A 20,840-nucleotide genomic window follows, 5' to 3' on the forward strand; every position below is an offset into this window, starting at 1 on the left:
TAAGTGTTACAGGCTTGCATATCCAAAATCCAGATTGACACGTTGAGGCAGGGCAACTGAGTCAATGATTAATTGGGAAAGGCTACTGTTCAAGGCCCTTGCATCACCATTAAAATATCTCCCCAAATGGAATATTTGCTCAAAGAATGTATGCAAAGGCAAAAATGTTGTCTCTCTGAGAATGGTTTTATAAATAATAGTGAATTTTTAGAACAAAATTAGAATTATTTCTGATTTACTATTGTAAAATTGGCATAATTAGCAACTTTGCATATTACTTAGAATTCACTTCAGATACAATTTAGACATGTAGTACAGTAACAGGCCCTTCTGCCCTCGAGCCCATGTTCCCCAAATACCCCAATTAACGTACAACCCCTTTACGTTTTTGAGAGATGGGATGAAACCAGAGCACATGGGGAGAATGTACAAACACTTTACAGACAGCACTGGATTCCAACCCGGGTCACCGGCGTGCTCATAGCATTGCGCTAACCGTCCATACTGAACTGCTGTGTACGGCTGAAAGATTTTCTTTCATGCAGTTAAATGTGATCACACACCTCCTCAGATACATGTTAAAAACAATCATAGACTACTCTTTTAGAAGAGGACAAGGGCATTCTTCCTCATGTACAAATATTCATGTTTTTCTCTCTTTTACATTGTTTTAGTGATGCACAGCACAGCAACAGGCTCTTTCAGTCCATGAGCCTGGGCCACTCCAAACACACAAATTAACCCACAAACCCCATACGCTTTGGAGGGTGAGAGCAAATTAGAGCACCCGAAGGAAATCACGCAGACAACAGGTAAACTCCATAAAAGACATTGTTGGATTTAAACCTGGGTCACTGGTGCTGTAATTGTAAGATTATTCCCCAATATGAATTAATACCTCAGTAAATAGTAAAAATTGGTGCATGCCACATTGACCACCGCCAGTGGGCTGATCTCGCCTCCAACCGTGCATCTTGGCGCCTCACAGTTCGGCGGGCAGCAACCTTCTTTGAAGAAGACCGCAGAGCCCACCTCACTGACAAAAGACAAAGGAGGAAAAACTCAACACCCAACCCCAACCCACCAATTTTCCCTTGCAAACGCTGCAACCGTGCCTGCCTGTCCTGCATCGGACTTGTCAGTCACCAACGAGCCTGCAGCAGACTTGGACATACCCCTCCATAAATCTTCGGCCGCGAAGCCAAGCCAAAGAAATATTAAAGGAATGTTATAGTCAACCTGAATGATAACATCAGAAATGCTTTTGCATTATCTCATTTAGTGAATACACCCTCTTTCAAAAGATGGCTCACAGTTCCTTCCACATAATTAATAGCCATGAACAATGAATTAAGAGATGCACAAACCGGAAGCTGTAAGGAGTTTACAGGATCAAGGAGCTATCCACACAAGTTTAAGATGGGCACATAACTGTTAATGGGCAGCATATAAGAGTGCAGGGCAGTGGGGCAGCTGTGGAAGTCAGTCATCAGTAGGCATCCGGATGAACATTGAAAGTTATTGCAATTTCAGAGATGGAATTAAGACTTTTTAAAGGAGGATGAGCGAAAGTCAGCACAGATATTAGATTATTTTAAATTTATTTCGGATGAAGATTGGGATTCAAGTGGGACTTCAAACCATGCAATAATGAATGGAAGAAGCAAGGTTTTTGAGAGAGTACCAAGGTGGAAATAGCTTTTGGTAACAAAGTTCAAAATGTAATGCTTAAAAGTATTTCGATATGAAACACAGACCTGTTTGATCGTGTACGCATTTCTATACGTTGGATCCTACAATATCAACATGCAACCCAAATACTTCATGGTTGCAATATAAAGCCTGTACTCAACTGGAAACTTTAAGCTAAATTATAATGAATTTGCAAAAGTTATTACTATCTGATCAGACTGTACCATTTCCACAGGACTTAGTTTGATCAGTGAGTTGCCAGCGTTGAATACAAATGAGAAATACAATGACTCAGGATTCAAAATCTCAAGATTCAATTTATTGTCATAGTAACTTGTCCGTGAACTACTCTTTGCAGATGATGCCGCTTTAGTTGCCCATTCAGAGCCAGCTCTTCAGCGCTTGACGTCCTGCTTTGCGGAAACTGCCAAAATGTTTGGCCTGGAAGTCAGCCTGAAGAAAACTGAGGTCCTCCATCAGCCAGCTCCCCACCATGACTACCAGCCCCCCCACATCTCCATCGGGCACACAAAACTCAAAACGGTCAACCAGTTTACCTATCTCGGCTGCACCATTTCATCAGATGCAAGGATCGACAATGAGATAGACAACAGACTCGCCAAGGCAAATAGCGCCTTTGGAAGACTACACAAAAGAGTCTGGAAAAACAACCAACTGAAAAACCTCACAAAGATAAGCGTATACAGAGCCGTTGTCATACCCACACTCCTGTTCGGCTCCGAATCATGGGTCCTCTACCGGCACCACCTACGGCTCCTAGAACGCTTCCACCAGCGTTGTCTCCGCTCCATCCTCAACATCCATTGGAGCGCTCACACCCCTAACGTCGAGGTACTCGAGATGGCAGAGGTCGACAGCATCGAGTCCACGCTGCTGAAGATCCAGCTGCGCTGGATGGGTCACGTCTCCAGAATGGAGGACCATCGCCTTCCCAAGATCGTATTATATGGCGAGCTCTCCACTGGCCACCGTGACAGAGGTGCACCAAAGAAAAGGTACAAGGACTGCCTAAAGAAATCTCTTGGTGCCTGCCACATTGACCACCGCCAGTGGGCTGATAACGCCTCAAACCGTGCATCTTGGCGCCTCACAGTTTGGCGGGCAGCAGCCTCCTTTGAAGAAGACCACAGAGCCCACCTCACTGACAAAAGGCAAAGGAGGAAAAACCCAACACCCAACCCCAACCAACCAATTTTCCCTTGCAACCGCTGCAATCGTGTCTGCCTGTCCCGCATCGGACTGGTCAGCCACAAACGAGCCTGCAGCTGACGTGGACTTTTTACCCCCTCCATAAATCTTCGTCCGCGAAGCCAAGCCAAAGAAAAGAATAAAACAGTGTCATATTGCTTGAAGTTCCTTTTTGCCTGCTCAAGGCAGACAGATTTATCACCAGCAGAAATTGCCCAACCACCTCTTATGTTTCTTACAGTCAGAGAAAGAGAAGCAAAAGAATCCCTCCAGAGTCACCAAGTTCTATAGATTTGCCTCCAGTGCTTCCGCAGCTTCTGCAACCACCCAGAGTTCAGTCCAAACCATTGGCGACCCGGGCTCCAGATCTGAACCTCCAACACAGTCAGGGACCCTTCAGCAGCTCCTTGCGTCTTGGTTCCGATAACTGGTACTCCTCCAGCCAGTCTCCAGGAGTCCGCATCCTGGCACGAGTCTCCCGACGGCAGTCTCCAGCAGCCCGCAGCTTCTGTGGGTTCCCACCTCGAGTTGCCAGCAGTCCGCCACTTGCACTGATTCCTCAGCTGCAGAGCCTCCTCACTGGCCCATCTCTGTGGTCACAGTCTCTTCTGCTTCTCAGAAGTCTTTCCATCCTCTGGTGCCCTGCTCCAGTCCTCTGCTTCCCCAGAGTCTCCAACCCCTTGTGGATTAATAGGCACTGCCATCTTGGGCACAGACCCGTGGTCATGGGATTTCAACGGGCCGGCTCCCTCAGCGGGCCGTTCCAAGCCAGTGTGGAGCGGACGGCAGTCGACAGGAGCGCTGAATCTCCACTCCCCGTTGGTCTGCACCGGTAGCAGTGCTACCGTTACAGCGGCTCTGGCAGTGCCACCATCTTCATAGAGTAGAGCCAGAAGCAAAATCAATAGTGAAAGTGGGGAACACATTGCAGACAAGATGCAAATTAGTTGGAAGGTTTCATGACCACTGGTTCGGTCGGTCACTTTACTGGCAGAGCAGCTGAGTGAAACACCAAAATTCTTCAAGTTCTTGTGAAAGATGCAAGGTGCTGATCCTCTAGATTTCAGCTAGGATTTCTCACCTGCACTGTTTAAAGTTCAAAGGCACCAGGGTTTTTGTATGAAAGAGGTAATGCAAATATGAAAATGTTTCTTCCCTGACTTTCATTCACACAAGTACAGTCAGGATAACATGAATTTGTGTTCTTTTTAAACTTTATTTCACTCAGTCAACATTTTCTTAGTGTCTCTTCCTAATTAAAGGGAGTACAGATAAGAAATAAACAAAAGTCCCATTTGTCCTGCCAGCACAGGAAAAAGGATAATGTCAGCAAAGTGTTTAGGAATTTAGATTGATGGCTATCATAATAACTAACTGTTGAGGCATTGATGATGGCTCAGGACAGAGGTTCTACTGAGCGTTGAAACCAGCCTACACCCTGTGGTTTAAATTCCTCTGCCAAAACACTGGCACATATTTCATGTTATGCTTGGTCACACTTCACTCCTCAACACAATGCCAGATTGGTCTTGTGGTTCAGGTTGCACAACCAATACCTGCAAAGTATTTTCCATATACAAGTTGCTTAGTGGGGAATGAAAAAACCCATTAATGATCAAATATATCAATTCGTATAACGTTACATTCCTCTCCTTTGTCTGGTTTTGTTCCTTCCAAATACATATTAAACAATAATTATCAATTGAGTTTATAAATATTAATAAAGCCCTGCTTAAAAACAAGAACATTCCACATTATATGATAAACAAAATACATACAAGGGTACAAAAATTCTTGCAAATATCACATTTAAATTTTTAGAGAATTAAAATATTTTTTCCTCTATGTACACAGGAATGGAACTGAGTTGCAACAGAACTTTAGACAAGAGTCTTTTGAATCAGTTGATGAAATCTGTTTATGACCAGGTCTAGACCTGGATTTTTATCTAAAAGCAAAAAGTCAATGCAGAGTCACTACTGAAGCACTTGGATTCTCTGATGTTTTGCACCTTTTGGGAACAGCCGTTAAAAACTTTTGACAATTCTGAAATATCCACAGTTTGGTTGTCTTAAAGCACGCAGTTGTGTACACATCTGGGAAATTGGTTTGGGGAAGTCATCAATTCAGCAGAAGTAATGAGGCAATAATTGCTTCAAATTTCAACCTATAAACTATCTGGCTTAAATGCAATTCAGAATGAAGTTCTTCATCTCACAGACTCTATTTCTCTGCTTTTTATGTGCAGCTCAATTGTTGGGGTAATACATGACTACATTTTATTTAACTACAGGCTAAGGCTTAGTTTGGCATGAAAGAGGGCCAACCCTTCACAGGCTGTTCCTGTGAAGTTCCCAATATAAGTTATCTTGCGTATGAGTACTTCAAACATGTGATGCCATGAGGGTTAACTAATCCTTGCTGAAAGTAATCCACAGCTCTTAGAATTACAATAAAAACACACCAAAATGCTGGAGGAAGTCAGCATCCAGACGAGACAAAGGCCTGAGCCCTTCTTCAAAGATATTCCCAAAACGTCGACAGGAACAGCAGAGATCCTCCAGCATTTTGGTTTGTTTTTACTACAATCACAGCATCTGCAGACTTTGGTGTTTTACTTAGAATTACATGAATACTTGATGTTATGACTATTGAAATGGTTACTTTTGATCTCTCTTTCAAGTGAATGCTGTGTGTTAATTGTCTGGATGAGAAAGCATTTGGCACTAAGCAGACTGTGAGAAACCCCCATTTCCTTGTTTCTAATCACCTTGCATTCTGATTACCTTGTAATTTATCAGGCTCAGCAAAAGTTCGAGGCCCACACCAATTCTCTCTCTCTCTCTCTTGCTCTCCCCAACCCTGCCCGGAGTTCTTACATATTCTTCTGCAAAGAAAAAACAAACAAATTAGTGCACAACATCTGATGGCGACCACCATGAGGGAAAGACGTGACTTTGTAGTTTGCGGATGTGGCGTCTGAGGATCAGGACACCAGCCAGAGGTGGTGAAATGGCAGCCTCCTTCAGGGAAGCTGCTTCCGTTAACAAGAAGTTGGGGGGAAAAAATATAGAAACAGAAGTGAAGAACACTCCCACTATAAATGAAACCATTAATCAGAAGCAGGCAGAGAAAGCTAGTTCTCTGTCCATGCTGGTGGGAATCTTTCAATCAGGGCACTGAGTACAAGAAGAGGGAAGTCATGCTGCAGCTTTGGTTAGGCGTACGTGGAGCATGGTGTGGAATTCTGGTTGCTCACAGCAGGAAGGCCTTGAAAAGGGCACCAGTAAGATACCAGGATTAAAAGGAACAAGGAGAGGTTAGACATACCTGCATTCTTTTCTCTAGAGTGTCAATGGCTAAGGAGTGACCTGATAAAAGTTTATAAAATTTTCAAAGGCACAGATGTGGACAATAGAATCTTTTTTCCAGGAAGCAAAATTTAAACACTAGTTTAAGGTGAGGGAGAGGATGGTGGGCGGGGAAGAAATTTAGAGATGCACAAGTTTCTTTTAAAAATGTTGTAGATGCTTGAAACAGGCATCCACAGCTAGTGGTGACAGCAGATACAATAGCTGCATTTAAAAGATTTCTAGATAGCCCTGATTGTGGAGTGAATAGAGATACTTCGTATGGGAGCTGCAGGAATTCAATTTGGCATTGTGTTGGGTCCAGATATTGTGGGCCAAAGGGCCTGTTCCTGTGCTGTACCAAAGACAAGTTTAATGCTAGCATTAATGCTCAGATGAGAAGACGAAGAGGCTTATGGATTGACAGATATGCGACTCATTTGGAATGGGAAGTGACACGGTATGAGACTGAGGGGTTTGGATTATCAAGTACATTGGGAAGCAATGGCATGTGTCACTGTACTCCCTTTGAAAAGGTAACTCCTCCACTTGCGGGAGTGAATGGAACAGGACCAATTGTTTGCTCATTTATATGGACAAGATGTTGGTTCTTGTCAACTTCAAGCATTTTTCTTCTGTTGGCAGGAAAGATGATACCCATACACGCTTACAGCCCTAGAATGACATTGAAGCCAGTGATTTCTCTTTGCAGTAAGAGAAATCTAAAAAGTTGTCTTGATGAAGGATTCTGACTTGAAACATTGACCATTCTTCTTCTCCCTCTGATGCTGTTCAACACATTGAGTTCTCCAGCAGATCGTTTTAAAATAAAATCACTCCATTAAAATTGTGGCTTTAAGTACCATGCTCCAATAGACTGTTATTCTACCCTCTATAATTGTTTGGGAAGCTCAAAACTAATATTGAGAGTTAAAACCAGTCCAACAAATACGTCACCAAATAAAACAAATCTTTTATCTATTTGTGACATTCTCAAATGAGCATGAATATCATTATACAATTTTATCTTTTCTTGCCCAAGTAGAAAATCTATATTAATAAGTTAAGGATTTTGGGGGAACAGGTAGGTAAGTGGAGCTACTTCCAGGCAGATCAACCTTGCCTTTATTGGATGGTGGAGCAGGTTCAATGGGCCAGATGGTCTCCTCCTGTTCCTATTCAGTAAATATATCACTTTGTTCAAAAAGCCACGCAAGGACACATCCAGTAACCACAAGTTGCTCAGTTTAACAATGCGAAAATTTAGATAAAAATAATCAGGATGAATTAAAAAGCAGTTGGAGACATTTGTATTAAAGGAGACAATATCCATTTGCTAAATTAATTTAACAGTAAACCGATAGCAGATTGATGAAGGTAATATTTTGGGGCCTATCCATGTCAGTATTCAGCTTTTATTTCCCAAGGGCCAGACCAAAAAAAGTTAGCCAAAGGCCTCTGTAAAATACATCACTCCTGACATGAACAAGATATTGTCTTAAAGACAATAAAAAGTTGTAAGGTTTTTTTTCCCCTCATTGACATGGCCTTCCATGAGGATAGCTGTGAGATCATTGTTTTGTTTTGATAAATATCAACAAATTGGATAGTTAAAAATTTGAAGCTTACAGAAGACAAAACTTGCGAGTGCAATGATAGAGTAAAGATTGCCACAGGATCTTTGGCTTGGCTTCGCGGACGAAGATTTATGGAGGGGGTAAATGTCCACGTCAGCTGCAGGCTCGTTTGTGGCTGACAAGTCCGATGCGGGACAGGCAGACACGGTTGCAGCGGAAAATTGGTTGGTTGGGGTTGGGTGTTGGGTTTTTCCTCCTTTGCCTTTTGTCAGTGAGGTGGGCTCACAGGATATAGATTGGCAAAATAGACAAATATGCAGTTGATGAAACTGAACAGCGAGAACTGATACATACAGTATGATCATGGAGAATAACGAGTGTTTACAAGTCCTGATTATTTAAGACCTTCATAATTTGCTCTAGGAAAGATTGGAGATTTTGGACAAATTTCGACACTAATTCTTCAGCACTGGAATCACTCGGGAGGTGTGGATCGCACCGGTGTACATCAAAATGACAGTCTATAAAAAATTATTTTGAGTGCTTCAGCAGAGCTTTATTTTTTTTAAATATAAAAATATCCCTGTAGTTAGTTATAACAAACCAAAACATTTTTCATAAACCCAGCTTACATGTATCAATATACCTACAAGGCTAAAACTCGATGCTAATTTACTTTTTGAACCCTTTAATGCACTCTGGTCAGAGCCGTCATTACCCAATTTCAATGATGCTTTGTATCACATGGTTTAGTTTGCACGAGCTACAAGCGCATGCTCTTTTTTTCGTTACTGCTGTTTTTATAGTCTCTGCTTTAGGCAAATGTTCTGGTGTTTTAGAACAATATTGTGGTTATTAATATTTGTTTATCTTTATGGTATTATTTCATTTATGAATTTATTTCCATATGCATTTGTCTACAAGTTCTATTTTATTTGGGCCATTATTGATTATGCAAACCTAATCCATTAATGTATCTCATGTAACAATAAAATTTAATGTTAAAATCAACATAATTTTGATGTAGTTCTAATTCTATTGTTTTCTTACTGAATTTTCACTTTAACTGCATGAAACTGTGTAAAGGTAACTACATTTAGGCTGTATGATTTTGTGATTTCAAGGTGTAATTTTAATTTTGCTAGTTGTTTATCTCACTGCTATTGCCATTACATTCAGTGATATAATTTACAAGTAACATTAGTACAAAAAAAAAATTAAGGATTTTGTATGATCTGGTACAGGATGAGATCCATGGAGGAGTGGAGGTGACACCATGAATTTCCGCACTGGATGACACCAACCCTAGTGATGCCCCTGTTCTTCAGGGAATCTCCAAGAGGATTACTAAATATCCTACCAAGTGAGTCGCTCCAAAATAAGATATGATTATTTTAACCATGAGTCACAATTGTGTGGAATGTTTCAAGTTTTTTTTATATGTTAACATGTCTTATCAGCCACTAATCTCAGGAGGCCACCACTGAAGGAAAAAAGCCCTTGCAGGATGTAAAGTTCCCCAGCAAGATAAAATATTTATACATCAGTTCAGAGGTTGCTATCAAGAGACATTGTTAACCCAGTTTCAGATGTCAATCCTGGTTACACACCCTTCCATTTGCAGAGGAAAGACATCATTACTTACATTGGACAACAATTTTTTTTCCCCCAAAAAAATTTGCTTCCTGAAAAGAAATTGGGAATTATGATAGACAACTTCCAGAAAATCAATAAGATAATTCCAGATTTGCTGCATCATTCAGGAAGTTGCAAAAACATTGAATTCACTTTTATGGAATTTGATCGCATAATGACGCTGACACATTGCTTTAGATCAAGTGACCCAAAAATGTTTTGCCACAGATTTTTGCCTGTACTTGGCATCTGATGCCTCTCGTGCAAGTGTCAGCCAGCATTGATGGATTCCAGTTGCTCTGATATCACTTTTCCATGGTTGTAATGTCCTGGTGAAACCTTTCAACATGTTCGCCACTGACTTCACCAAGATCAACCAGGAAGAAATCCAAGTGCAAATGCAGTTTCAATGACATGCTTCACTTCATGAATTTTTATGCTTAGCAGATTTAAGATAATGACGGGAAGTCATAAAAATAGGTTATATTTTTAAAAAATGGTACGTGATAGGAAAGTTTTATGGTGATTTTTGTGAACAGCAGCCCAAAATCCATAAGATGCACCCAAACGTGTTCAGGAAGCAAAATCTTCATTGTCCAGTGTTATCATAAAAAAGATTAAAATACTATCATGTGTATGCAGTGTAGGACAAAAATATCGAAATTGTAAACTCACATCTTTATAAAAGTTGAATACAATTCAATAAATTGTTCAATAAAAGGCACATTGTGCTTTCAAGTGCAGCAAAGCACCCATTCAGATCTGATACAAAATCTTTGCGAATGCACCATTTTCACTGATGCCGAATTCTTCAAACGGCTTTACTCTGTTCCATGTGTCCGAGTGGAAATCCATCCCCAATTCTTCCAAACCAACCATTGAAAATTTTACATTTTCCATTTAATATGAAACATGCATGCTTGCTCCATCTACATTTCTTCAATTTTGAGAAAGTCTGGGCACAGGTTTAAAGGAGCCTGAGGGCCAAGAAAGCTTTCAAAAATCATTCCTGAAAATTAAGTGCCTCATTAACAAGCAGTTTAGCAATATCACACACTGAAAACCGGTCTGCTGTGTTCTAGAGCATTAGCTTGTGGCTATCTGAAGCATTTTAGATATTCAATTCCCAGCCACGGGCTACTCCTCCAGGATGCATTAATCATTCGAACGGAAAGATTATCAATTACTGCAGATGTGCATTTTAGATACAGGATTTGTGAATCCGTCTCAGATCAATTTGGTTCTCACTTATTACTTATGAGCAGCTGAAATCCAAGAATGGTTAACTGTTGGTTTTAGCACAATGGACTTTGCTGAACAGAATGGGCACACTTAGATTCTTTATCTGCGATGGAAATCTAAATGAGCAATAAAGAAGCACAATAAGAGTGAAGTTTTGTAGTGTTTATTTTCTAGCAGACTCACTACATAAAAGTCCCTTTAAATTAGTGTACATTACTACCCTCTTTAGGGCATTCCCCTCAGAGTGCTGCAGAAACCGTTTTGAAGGGAGCTTCAGCTAAGAAAAAAAGAAAAAAAACCACTTCAATTAAATTCCTTTAAAATCAAAACAAAATTCCCAGAATGAAGTGGTGGAGCGTTGATTTCAGAATTTTTCAGTGCCTTTCCTCGTGTTTGTTTTGAAGATTTGCTCACCAGCTTCTAGCCAGCTGCAGAGTAGGTGGAGGGAGTGGGGTAGGAAAATGGGCTCTTCTTTTCTCATGGAGTTTCATCAGCCTAGATTTCAGATTTCTTGTTCACATGATACGCATGCCTTGGATTGAGGATTCCAGACTCTGAAAGCAAATTAAGAACGCTTAAGTGCTTTGTGGCTATGCATAAAATTGAAGTTCTAGTTAAATAAATGCTGAAGTTATTGAAAATACTCAGCAGATCATACATAATCTTTGAAGAAAAAGATTTATACATTTTAATTCCATTAACATCTGCAATCTTGGCCTCCATAAAGTTCTGGAAAAATGTATGCGAACTTTGGAATAAGGTTTAATATAAACTTTTCACAAGGTTTTCCACAATTAAGAGAATCCAATTTTTAGGTGGGGTGCTGCTGGGTTATCATAGAACAGTAGATAATATTAGACAGAAGTTGTAGTCACTTAAACATTATAAAGCAAATTATTTCCAATTAACATTCAGTTTTTGATGAAGTTGTAAAGGTAATTGAGAAAAATGGGATTTATATTGTGTATATGGAGTTTCACAGGTCTTTATTAAACTGCAACATAAAACAATTCAAGATGTAGGTAAAAGTTACTGCAACAGAAAATTAGCAAAGTAATAATAAAGAAAACAATGGTTAATTTTCTGGTCATGAAGAAAATAAAAAGTAGCCTCCCAGGGCTAGTCCAGGATTGATGCTTTTTTTTTGATATATATTAAAGGGATAGGACAAAAATTCAAAATCTGCAGATGCCAGAAAATTTCAAAATGTAATGAATGGTGAGGAATGTCAGAGGACAGTGGCACAAGAAATTTAATGCTGGAATTTAAAAAAAAAACGATTAGGGTCAAGGAAATATAACCAAGAGTAGCAATGGAGGCATTTATATTTATAGTATTTAAAAGGAGTTGCCTGAGTAACAAATAAATTATTTTCCAGGTCTATGGGGAAAAGGCAGGGGAATAAAACCAGCTCGACTGTATTTGAGAAGAGCCAGAATGGATTCGATTGGATGAATCTACAGGGTTTTTTTCCTGAGAATGTGATTAGCAGAATAGATAAAGGGAAATCAAGGGATTTGGTGTATTTGGATTTTGAAGAGGCTTTCAGCAAGTTCCCACAGAGGAGATTGGTCAACAAGGTCAGAGCACATGGAGTTGTAGAGTAACACACTGACTGGTCATTAACTAAAAATAGAGATTGGGAACAATCACAGGCTGTGACCATCTTTCACAGTTTGACAATGTGGGTATCACAGCAATCAGTGTTTAGGCCCCAGTTACTCACTACCCATATCAATAACTAGGTTGATGGGAGGGGGAAATGTCACATTTCTAAGCTTGCCTATGACAAAAAAAAGGTGGGTTTAAGGATGGAGTAAGATGTGGCTTCAAAACAATAAAATGATCTAAGTGAGTGGGCAAGAATAGGGCAGATGTGTGGAAAACATTAAGTTATCCATTTTGCTGCTTAATAGATTAGAGGTACAAGAGGTGATCTTATTGAAGCTCACAAAATTCTTATCAGGCTCTTTAAGGTGGGTGCAGAGATGGTTCCCCAAATCAAGGACAGAATGCCTAATGTACTGATTAGCACAACGCAATTACAGTGCCAGCATTAAGGACCGGGGCTTGAATCCCCGTGATGTCTGTAAAGAGCTTGTACGTTCTCCCTGGCAAATCTGGTTTCTTTCCACCCTTCAAAAAAATATACCGGGGCGTAGGTCAATTGAGTGTAATTATAGGCAGCATGGTCTCGTGGACCAAAAGGGCCTGTTACCATTCTGTATGTCTACATTTTTTTAAAACTTAAAGAGTATAACCATGGGTCACAATCTCAAATTAAGGAATAGCCATTTTGGTCTGTGATGAGGAGATATGTCTTCACTCTGAAGGGATTAGAATTCAGGAGGCTTGGTCAGAGTTCATTTAAAGCAGAGATCAAGAGTTCAGAATACTGAGGGAATAATGGGATAGGGGGTTAGTGCAGGAATATGGTGGAAAGGCAAAAGATTGGCCATGATTTTGATAATTGCTAGAAAGGCCAAATGATGCATTCTGCTTCCATTTCCTATTTTCTTTAAAAAAAATTAGCTAATCATACTGCAAGCAAATGGATTTTCATATTGCAGTGACACAATTGTGAGGCTACTCAAAAAAAGCTTGCGTGTTTTAGGACATGCTGAAATACTATTGCAATATCAATGCATGGGTTTTGCTTCAACCAGAGAAATATTTTGTACTTTTCTCTCTACAGCTTTGAATACATTTGTTTCCCCTTATCCTTTAATACACAATTTACAATTTTTGAAAGCTATTCAAAAATAAAAATTTGAATGGTTGTTTGGAAACATTTCAGTAATAATATGATCAATAACTATACTTTAAAATAAGTATTTACATTTTCTTAAGATTCTGAACAAACTGAACCCCAGTACATTTGGACTGGTTAACTGTTTAATACCAGTTCTGCTGTAGTTTTAATTCAGTGTACAAAATAATATCAATAATTACCAAACACATAAACATTAGTTGCACTGTTGAAAACAGTCAACGTGGTCTCAAAATATTACTTCACCTTCAGATCCCAAATTGTCATCGCGCCATCAATCCCGGTAGTGCAAAACTTCTGACAATCTCTCTTATCACCTTCATATATAGAGACTTGGCTGGAATGAGACAGCAAAAAAAAAGTTATTTGCAGAATCTAGCTTGTTTTTAATTTCAAACATGGAAGGGTGGAGGAGTAAGGAGTTTGCAGAATAAAAATTGGACCGAGGTGTGCTCATGCTCCACGCAAACCTTCCAACAGATCTTTTTTTTTTTTACATAACCCTGTCGTCAACTTATCAATTAGCTGTTCTAAGTTATATAGGGAATTTACTGCTAAAGTCAAAAAAGTCCACAGACCTACCAGAAAGATCTCTATATACAGTAAATATCCCCATTATCCAGAATTCAAGCAATCCGCAAAAAAAAAAGAAAAATAAAGGTAAAAAAATACAAAAGTTTAAAATTGATGCCCCCGCGATTTGTTCAACAATTCATGCAACACATAATCTCAAGCAATTAGAAAATTCTCTTAACTGGCACATAGCATTCCCCATAGATGCCGGATACCAGGGGTTTTACTGTATTTAACAAATTAAGTTAATGATTATGTTTGTCCATTATTGGTGATTTGCTATCGAATCCCAGGTGGCATTGACGATCAGACTCTGAAATATATTCCCAGGGTCCTGAACTAAACAAACACCACGAGCAATGATTCTGTCAATGTTCTGATCCAAATTTACGATCAGAACCAATTATGCATTATGGGAGACTGTACGGCAACTTGGAATGACTAAAACTTCCAACCGATTGATTGAAGGGATTCCTCACTGAAGCAAATGGATGACATAGCTCTTGAAGGTTGCCCACTTACCAATTGATTGAAGGGATTCCTCATTGAAGCAAATGGATGACATGGCTCTTGAAGGTTGCCCACTTACCAAATGATTGAAGGGATTCCTCACTGAAGCAAATGGATGACATGGCTCTTGAAGGTTGCCCACTTACCAAATGATTGAAGGGATTCCTCACTGAAGCAAATGGATGACATGGCTCTTGAAGGTTGCCCACTTACCAAATGATTGAAGGGATTCCTCATTGAAGCAAATGGATGACATGGCTCTTGAAGGTTGCCCACTTACCAAATGATTGAAGGGATTCCTCACTGAAGCAAATGGATGACATGGCTCTTGAAGGTTGCCCACTTAACAATTGATTGAACAGATTGAAGGGATTCCTCACTGAAGCAAATGGATGACATGGCTCTTGAAGGTTGCCCACTTACGTGATGCTGTTCTGGTGGAGAGTCTCCAGTGTGGTATTTCGATCCTCCGTGGTGGCCCTTCTATCCAGATTGTGGAAACGCTGCATGGCAGAGATGTTACGCTGAATGCTCTGCTTTGGAATGTCTAGCTTGGAGATGTAGGTTAAAGAACCACGATCATCATATATGAAAAGCATTGGACAGCAGTCATGGCCCTGAAGATGTAGAGAAAACTGTATAGTGGACTATATAATTTAATACCTATTTAAGGATAACTAATAAAACACTGACAAAATTTTAGAATCTAAAACCAGATTGTCCATTTATCAATAATCAGAATAATAATTTATTTTGGAAAATACAATAGACCAACCTAATACCCCAAAATATTAATGCAATTATTTTGCCATTCTTCTCCTCACACAACTTCACCATTCCAAGCCCTGAAGGCTTTTACTCCTACTGGGATATGGGAGAATGGTGCTTTCAGTCCTCAAGATAGAAGCTTATATACCGACTGTCTTCAGACTCATAGCTTCATATGTCATAGCCAAGTCCGTCCCAGTTGATATTAGCACTTCCTCTCGGAAATCACCGCACACGGCACAAGACCAACTTTACCTCTCCTACCGTTCCCCAAGCTGACAAGACAATGAGCCCTAGATTCATGGGCTTTATTTGTCCAGATATATTGATATCAGATTCAAGTAAGAATGAGATCAAGTGACATTATGCTACATTGTAACAAATTCTATGTTTGATTCTAAACCACAAATATGGACCATCTAAAACAGGTTTGAGTTGATCTAATAGCCTTGAGTAACATGAAATCAAGTTGTACTCACTGCTGTCACTACGCTAGATTCAGAGACAAAAATCACACTCAACAGGGGGAGAAATTCAGTCTTCATTTGAGAAACCCTAGAAAGAAAGATTACACTTAAATTCTAACCACTTATCTTTTAAACATCCTTAACCAATACTATTTTGTCACCTATTTCTCTATGTAAAAGTAGAACTCCTTAAGATGGAAATGTGGCCATAAGAAGCTTCAATTTCTGGTCAAGAGGTTTTAAAGACAATTTCAGAGACCCAAACCGCTTCCCGCAAGTGGTTATTTCTCAGATACATTATTGTACTTTCAAGGGCAGATAGTCTAAAAAAAAACTCTTCACCCTCTCAAGTTTTGATTTCTTCCAATTCAAGTTGTATGGAATCAGACTACCTGAAGGCTTGAAGACAACTTCCAATCATATTCCATTTTGACCGATTCAAGAAAGCTTCAAAGAACCATTATTTAAAGTACTTCTTGCTTGCATAGAAAGTTATAATTTTATCAAATAATTGATTTGGAAACACTTATCAACATCATTGTACTATAGAGACCTTGGAATGGAGTCCAACTCCCTGATCAGAAACTAGAAGTGATATTGATTATAGGGAAAATTTCAGAATGGCTCAGTGGCAGGCAAATACGGGAACATAATCTTTTATCCAAAATTCTGAAAACCGAACATTTTCTCCATGGATGTCGTCTGGATACCAAAGCTCACGTTTGGCACCAAACATGACTCCACACAGCCCTCCCCCGTCACGTCTCAGTGCTCCTGCCAGTCAGATGTGCCTCTGCTGTTCACGGGCTTGGAATATTGAGAAAATGTCAAAAAAAGCTGCAGAGTCCCCTATGGGTAACAGAGAGGCAAAAAAAAGGAAGTGCCTGTCATTATTAAGAGCGCAGAAAGTAGAGTTATTGCAGAAGCTTGATCATGGTGTATCTGTGCTGCATCTTACTGAAGAATATGGTGTGGGAACTACCACTATATAGGACTTAAAGAAGCAGAAAGATAAGTTGTTGGAGTCTTACAATGTCAGTGATGATCAGAACCCAATGAAATATAGAAAAACATTGCATAGGGCAAAAAAACAAAGATCTTGACTGTGTGCTGATTGAGTGGGTTCAACAACATCCAGCGTGGCCAAACACCACTCTGCCCCCCACCCCCCATCCAGTGCCGCTGCAACCCCCCCACCCCATCCAGAGACCCTTCTAGTTGGAGTGTGTCTTTGTTCTGCATGAATTTGAAATCAGTGTAATCACTTAAAAGTACCTATTATTCAAAAAATTCCTAATTTTGAAAAGTGTCTGGTCCCAAGGGTTTTGGATAAAAGATTCTGTACCTGTATTAGGGGCAAAAAGAAACTTCAAGGTAGCTTTACAGCTCCTGAAATTAAGCCAATTTTATAACTAGTAGCAAACCTTTCTAAAGTATTCCTCAGTAAACTTTCACACATGGTTGTTTGCAATGAACTTATAGATAGATGAGTGAAAGTATGTCCAACAATCCCTATAATAAACCAATCACATTAACAGGGGTAGATGTTTCAGAAATACATTCAGAAGAATATCCTTTATCATGTTTTTGACGCGATGCAATGAGACAGGATGTGCCACTGAACATTATTTTAGGGAACGAAACAAATATGGAGGAATAATGATCAAAATATTATAAGCTTTATACTAGCTATATAAAAGGAAAGAGACCAATCCAATGTAAAAAAAAATGCAAAAAAGAAAGCAGAATAACAGAGGCTTGAAAACTGAAAACGAAAAAAAAACATGATTGAATGACAAGTGGCAATATCCCGGTGAAAATCTGGAGCAAAAGACATGGATACAAATAACGAGAGGAATGGAAAGCAAAATAAAGCTGAAAGAAGGGGATGGTGGACAGGTTTCATCATGTCAAAAGACGGAAGGAAAGTGAAAAAGGGGAGCAAAGAGAATGAAAATGTATAAGTAGATAACAAAGAGATTCAAAACCCCTCAATAGGCTTATGAATGGTAAACAGGCAGTGAACAATAAGAATGGAGATGATTAGGAATTAACATGAAGATCTATGAATGAAGTTAGTGGTTTTGGAAGAAGATTTTAGGAAGAAGAAGTCAGGAAGAAAACATTACCAAAATGACATTAGGAGACAAGGTAGCTAAAATACTGGATGGAGCCAAAAATCAGTAAACAGGAGACAGTCAAACCGCAGAGGTAAAGAAGATGCTAAAAAATGAAAATCTGGGCTAGAATCAATCGTCATTTGGTTCAGGATGGATTAAAAGGAAAAAAGGCAGCATCAATCTGTTAACTGCACATTTTGGTTAACCAACAAATTGTTCCTTTAATGGGATGGCAAAAAGTTTCAATGTTGAATGCATGTGGATTTCCAAAAGGGCATTGATAAAAGTGACACATCATATGTTTGTCACCAAAACTGGAGCCTGTGGAATCAGAGGTAATGGAAGCTTGGACACAAAACTGATTAAGTTGGGCAACAAAGCACAGTGGTTGTAAACAGCTGGTTCTAATCACAGAAGGATGTAGTTGTGTTCTGCAGGAGAATTATAGCTTTAAATGAATCATAATAAAACTGGTAGAATTGGCAAACACAGCTGATTAAATTTAAAGGCATGAAGTGGAAAATTATATATTTTGAAGGGAAGAACTTCGAAAGAAAATATAATCTAAAAATCATAATTGTAAAGGGTTAAAGATCTGGGACCACAGTGGCTCAAATCTTTGAAAATGGCATGAGAGGTTAAGAAGGCCACAAAATAGCATGTTATTGATGTTATATACAGAAACAGTACAAAAGCAAGGATATCATGTTGAACATCTATTAAACTTCAGTTGGCCACAGTAGGGGTACAATAATTCTTTGACCATGTTATTGATTTCTTGGTATGTATTGGTATATATTAGCACTACAATAAATAGAATTCCACTTTCCATCCTTGGGAACATACATCATCCAAAAGGAATTTTACTCAATCCTTTTGATTTACAAAATACATCTCTACAGTGTGTGTTTAAAGAAGCATTTTATAAAGGATGCCAAGGTCTATGGAAAAGTTTTGGTAGAAAGATTCAGGAATGATGTTAAAGTTGTGGTTGTTCTCTTTGGAGACAAGCCATTTAAGAGATCTGATAGCAGTACTGAATGATCTGAAACATCTCGAAAGTAAATAAGAAATTCCAGAAAACAAAACATGGCAATGTTAGAAAGTTGTCATCGGGATATGAAATGCCGCAACACTCAGCAGGTCAAGCAGCATCTGTGCGGACAGAAACAGAAGTAATGTTTCAGGTTCATGACTGCTCCCATTGGTCAAAGAGTCAAGAATGAGCGAACAGATTTCAAGATCATTTGCAAAATAACCAAATCGTGACAGGAAGATTTTATGTTTAAGCAGCAATTGTGGTCTGGGAAGAAATGCAGAATTGAATTACCTGGATTTTCCTTGTACTCTTATATGACCTTATAATGTTCTTACTTCTGTAAATTCAAATTTTGGGATATATAGTCTTTCATGGTATTACACTGACATCATGTGGTCTGAACATGCATTACAGATAAAACAATTTTAAAAGAATTGCAGTATCTTACACTTAATAATTCATTCACTTCGTACACAATCTCTCTTCTTATTTGCTCAACAGATGAGACACTAATAACATAAATCATCAAATATAAATGATACAATCGTTTTGACACAGATTTCTTTTTAAAAAGTGCACAGATGACAATAGTAAATATTTCAAGACATCAATATACTGTAATAAAGCAATAATGAAAATAATTCATAAATATACCCATATTTGAAAAATTAGAATCTTTAAGATTCATTTAAATGTTTTAATTAAAAATTTTAAAGCCAACAGAAACCGTCATTCACCTGAAAAATAAAAGAACAATACTTACGACATATTTTTACCAGCATCAACAACAGATACAGTGCTGTCGTGACTGACCCATGCCAGGCGGTTTCCTGTGGCAGAAAAAGAAACACTGTGGACCCAACCACCACTACCAGCACCACCAAACTCTGCCATCACCTGTCCGAAAGGCATTTTGGAACCCCACGATGTGGCTGAAGGCTTTGTGTCTACTTCTTTAATGTAAGCAGAGAAAACTCTAAAGGAAACAAATTATATTGTCAGAAGCATACGCTGAAGCAAAGATAAAAATATGCTGGTTAAAATATTAGTGAAAAGGCTCAAAAAGTACAAATGAGAAATAATTCTGCAAACATTTTAACATTTATCATAGCTACTCAGGTCAAGTGTTTAAGCATTTAATTTTCATTTCCTCGAGCATAAAATAGGAAATTGGAATGAGAGTAGACCAACATGGGCTTCCAGCCTCCTCCAAAATACAAGATCAAGGCTCAACACCAGATTCTAATACCAACAGCATATTTGATTTTACTCAGCAAAGGAAGAATCTGGAGGGTTTGGCAAATCAGGCAGTTTCTACAGAGGAAACAGTATGCAGTCAACATCTTGAGTTGGGTCCCTTTATTGAGATTACCATGGAAAATCAATTTCTGTTAATTTGAGTTAAAGTTAATTGTGCTTTGTTCTGGTAGCCTTATTATAGGTATAGAGGGTGTAGAGGAGATTTATTAGAGTGTTGTCTGGATTGGAGAACATCTTAGGAAGCATGGTTGACTGAGCTTGGGCTTTTCTCTTTAGGGCAATGGAGTATGAGGGGTGACCAGCACCCCTCGGTTCAAGCACAGTTTCTTGACCTCTCCTTGGGCTGTTCAGACACCTCAAAAGGATTGTCTGCACTTTTGCTAAGTCACTTCTTCTGCACGAGGATAATCGTGAATATTATCTATTTTTTGGATTAATTGTCTATGCAATGGTAGTTGTTCTTTTTAAGCTTTTTTTTAATATATAAAGTACCCCTTCAACTGCAGCAAGCAAGAATGGTGCATATGTCCATGATACAATGTATACAACAATAAACTGATTATCATCAAAATAATTTGGATATTGTATTTTTCATGTATGATTGACATACACGAATCCTTGACCTTTA

At 39.0% G+C, this 20,840-nt stretch overlaps 1 protein-coding gene and 1 long non-coding RNA gene across 3 annotated transcripts in view; one reads left to right on the forward strand and one right to left on the reverse strand.

Annotated features, from left to right (window-relative positions):
- Window positions 1–660: 660 nt before the first annotated feature.
- On the forward strand, window positions 661–20,814 carry LOC138746521 (uncharacterized). Its single transcript, XR_011347004.1, has 3 exons — window positions 661–812; window positions 9,073–9,191; window positions 19,669–20,814. It is a non-coding gene; the product is annotated as an uncharacterized lncRNA (long non-coding RNA).
- The window catches only part of LOC138746518 (actin-related protein 2/3 complex subunit 1A-B), a 50,423-nt gene continuing 40,435 nt past the window's right edge, over window positions 10,853–20,840 (reverse strand). For both annotated transcript variants that reach the window (XM_069904751.1, XM_069904752.1), the window contains 5 exons: window positions 19,716–19,928; window positions 15,806–15,881; window positions 14,982–15,175; window positions 13,722–13,812; window positions 10,853–11,259 (listed from right to left, as the gene is read on the reverse strand). In XM_069904751.1, the coding sequence (XP_069760852.1) occupies window positions 11,221–11,259; window positions 13,722–13,812; window positions 14,982–15,175; window positions 15,806–15,881; window positions 19,716–19,928 (613 nt within the window). In that variant the 3' untranslated portion in view covers window positions 10,853–11,220. The remainder of the gene's footprint in view (window positions 11,260–13,721; window positions 13,813–14,981; window positions 15,176–15,805; window positions 15,882–19,715; window positions 19,929–20,840) is intronic.

The sequence above is a fragment of the Narcine bancroftii genome, chromosome 12 (assembly GCF_036971445.1).
Source record: "Narcine bancroftii isolate sNarBan1 chromosome 12, sNarBan1.hap1, whole genome shotgun sequence".
NCBI lineage: Eukaryota > Metazoa > Chordata > Chondrichthyes > Torpediniformes > Narcinidae > Narcine > Narcine bancroftii.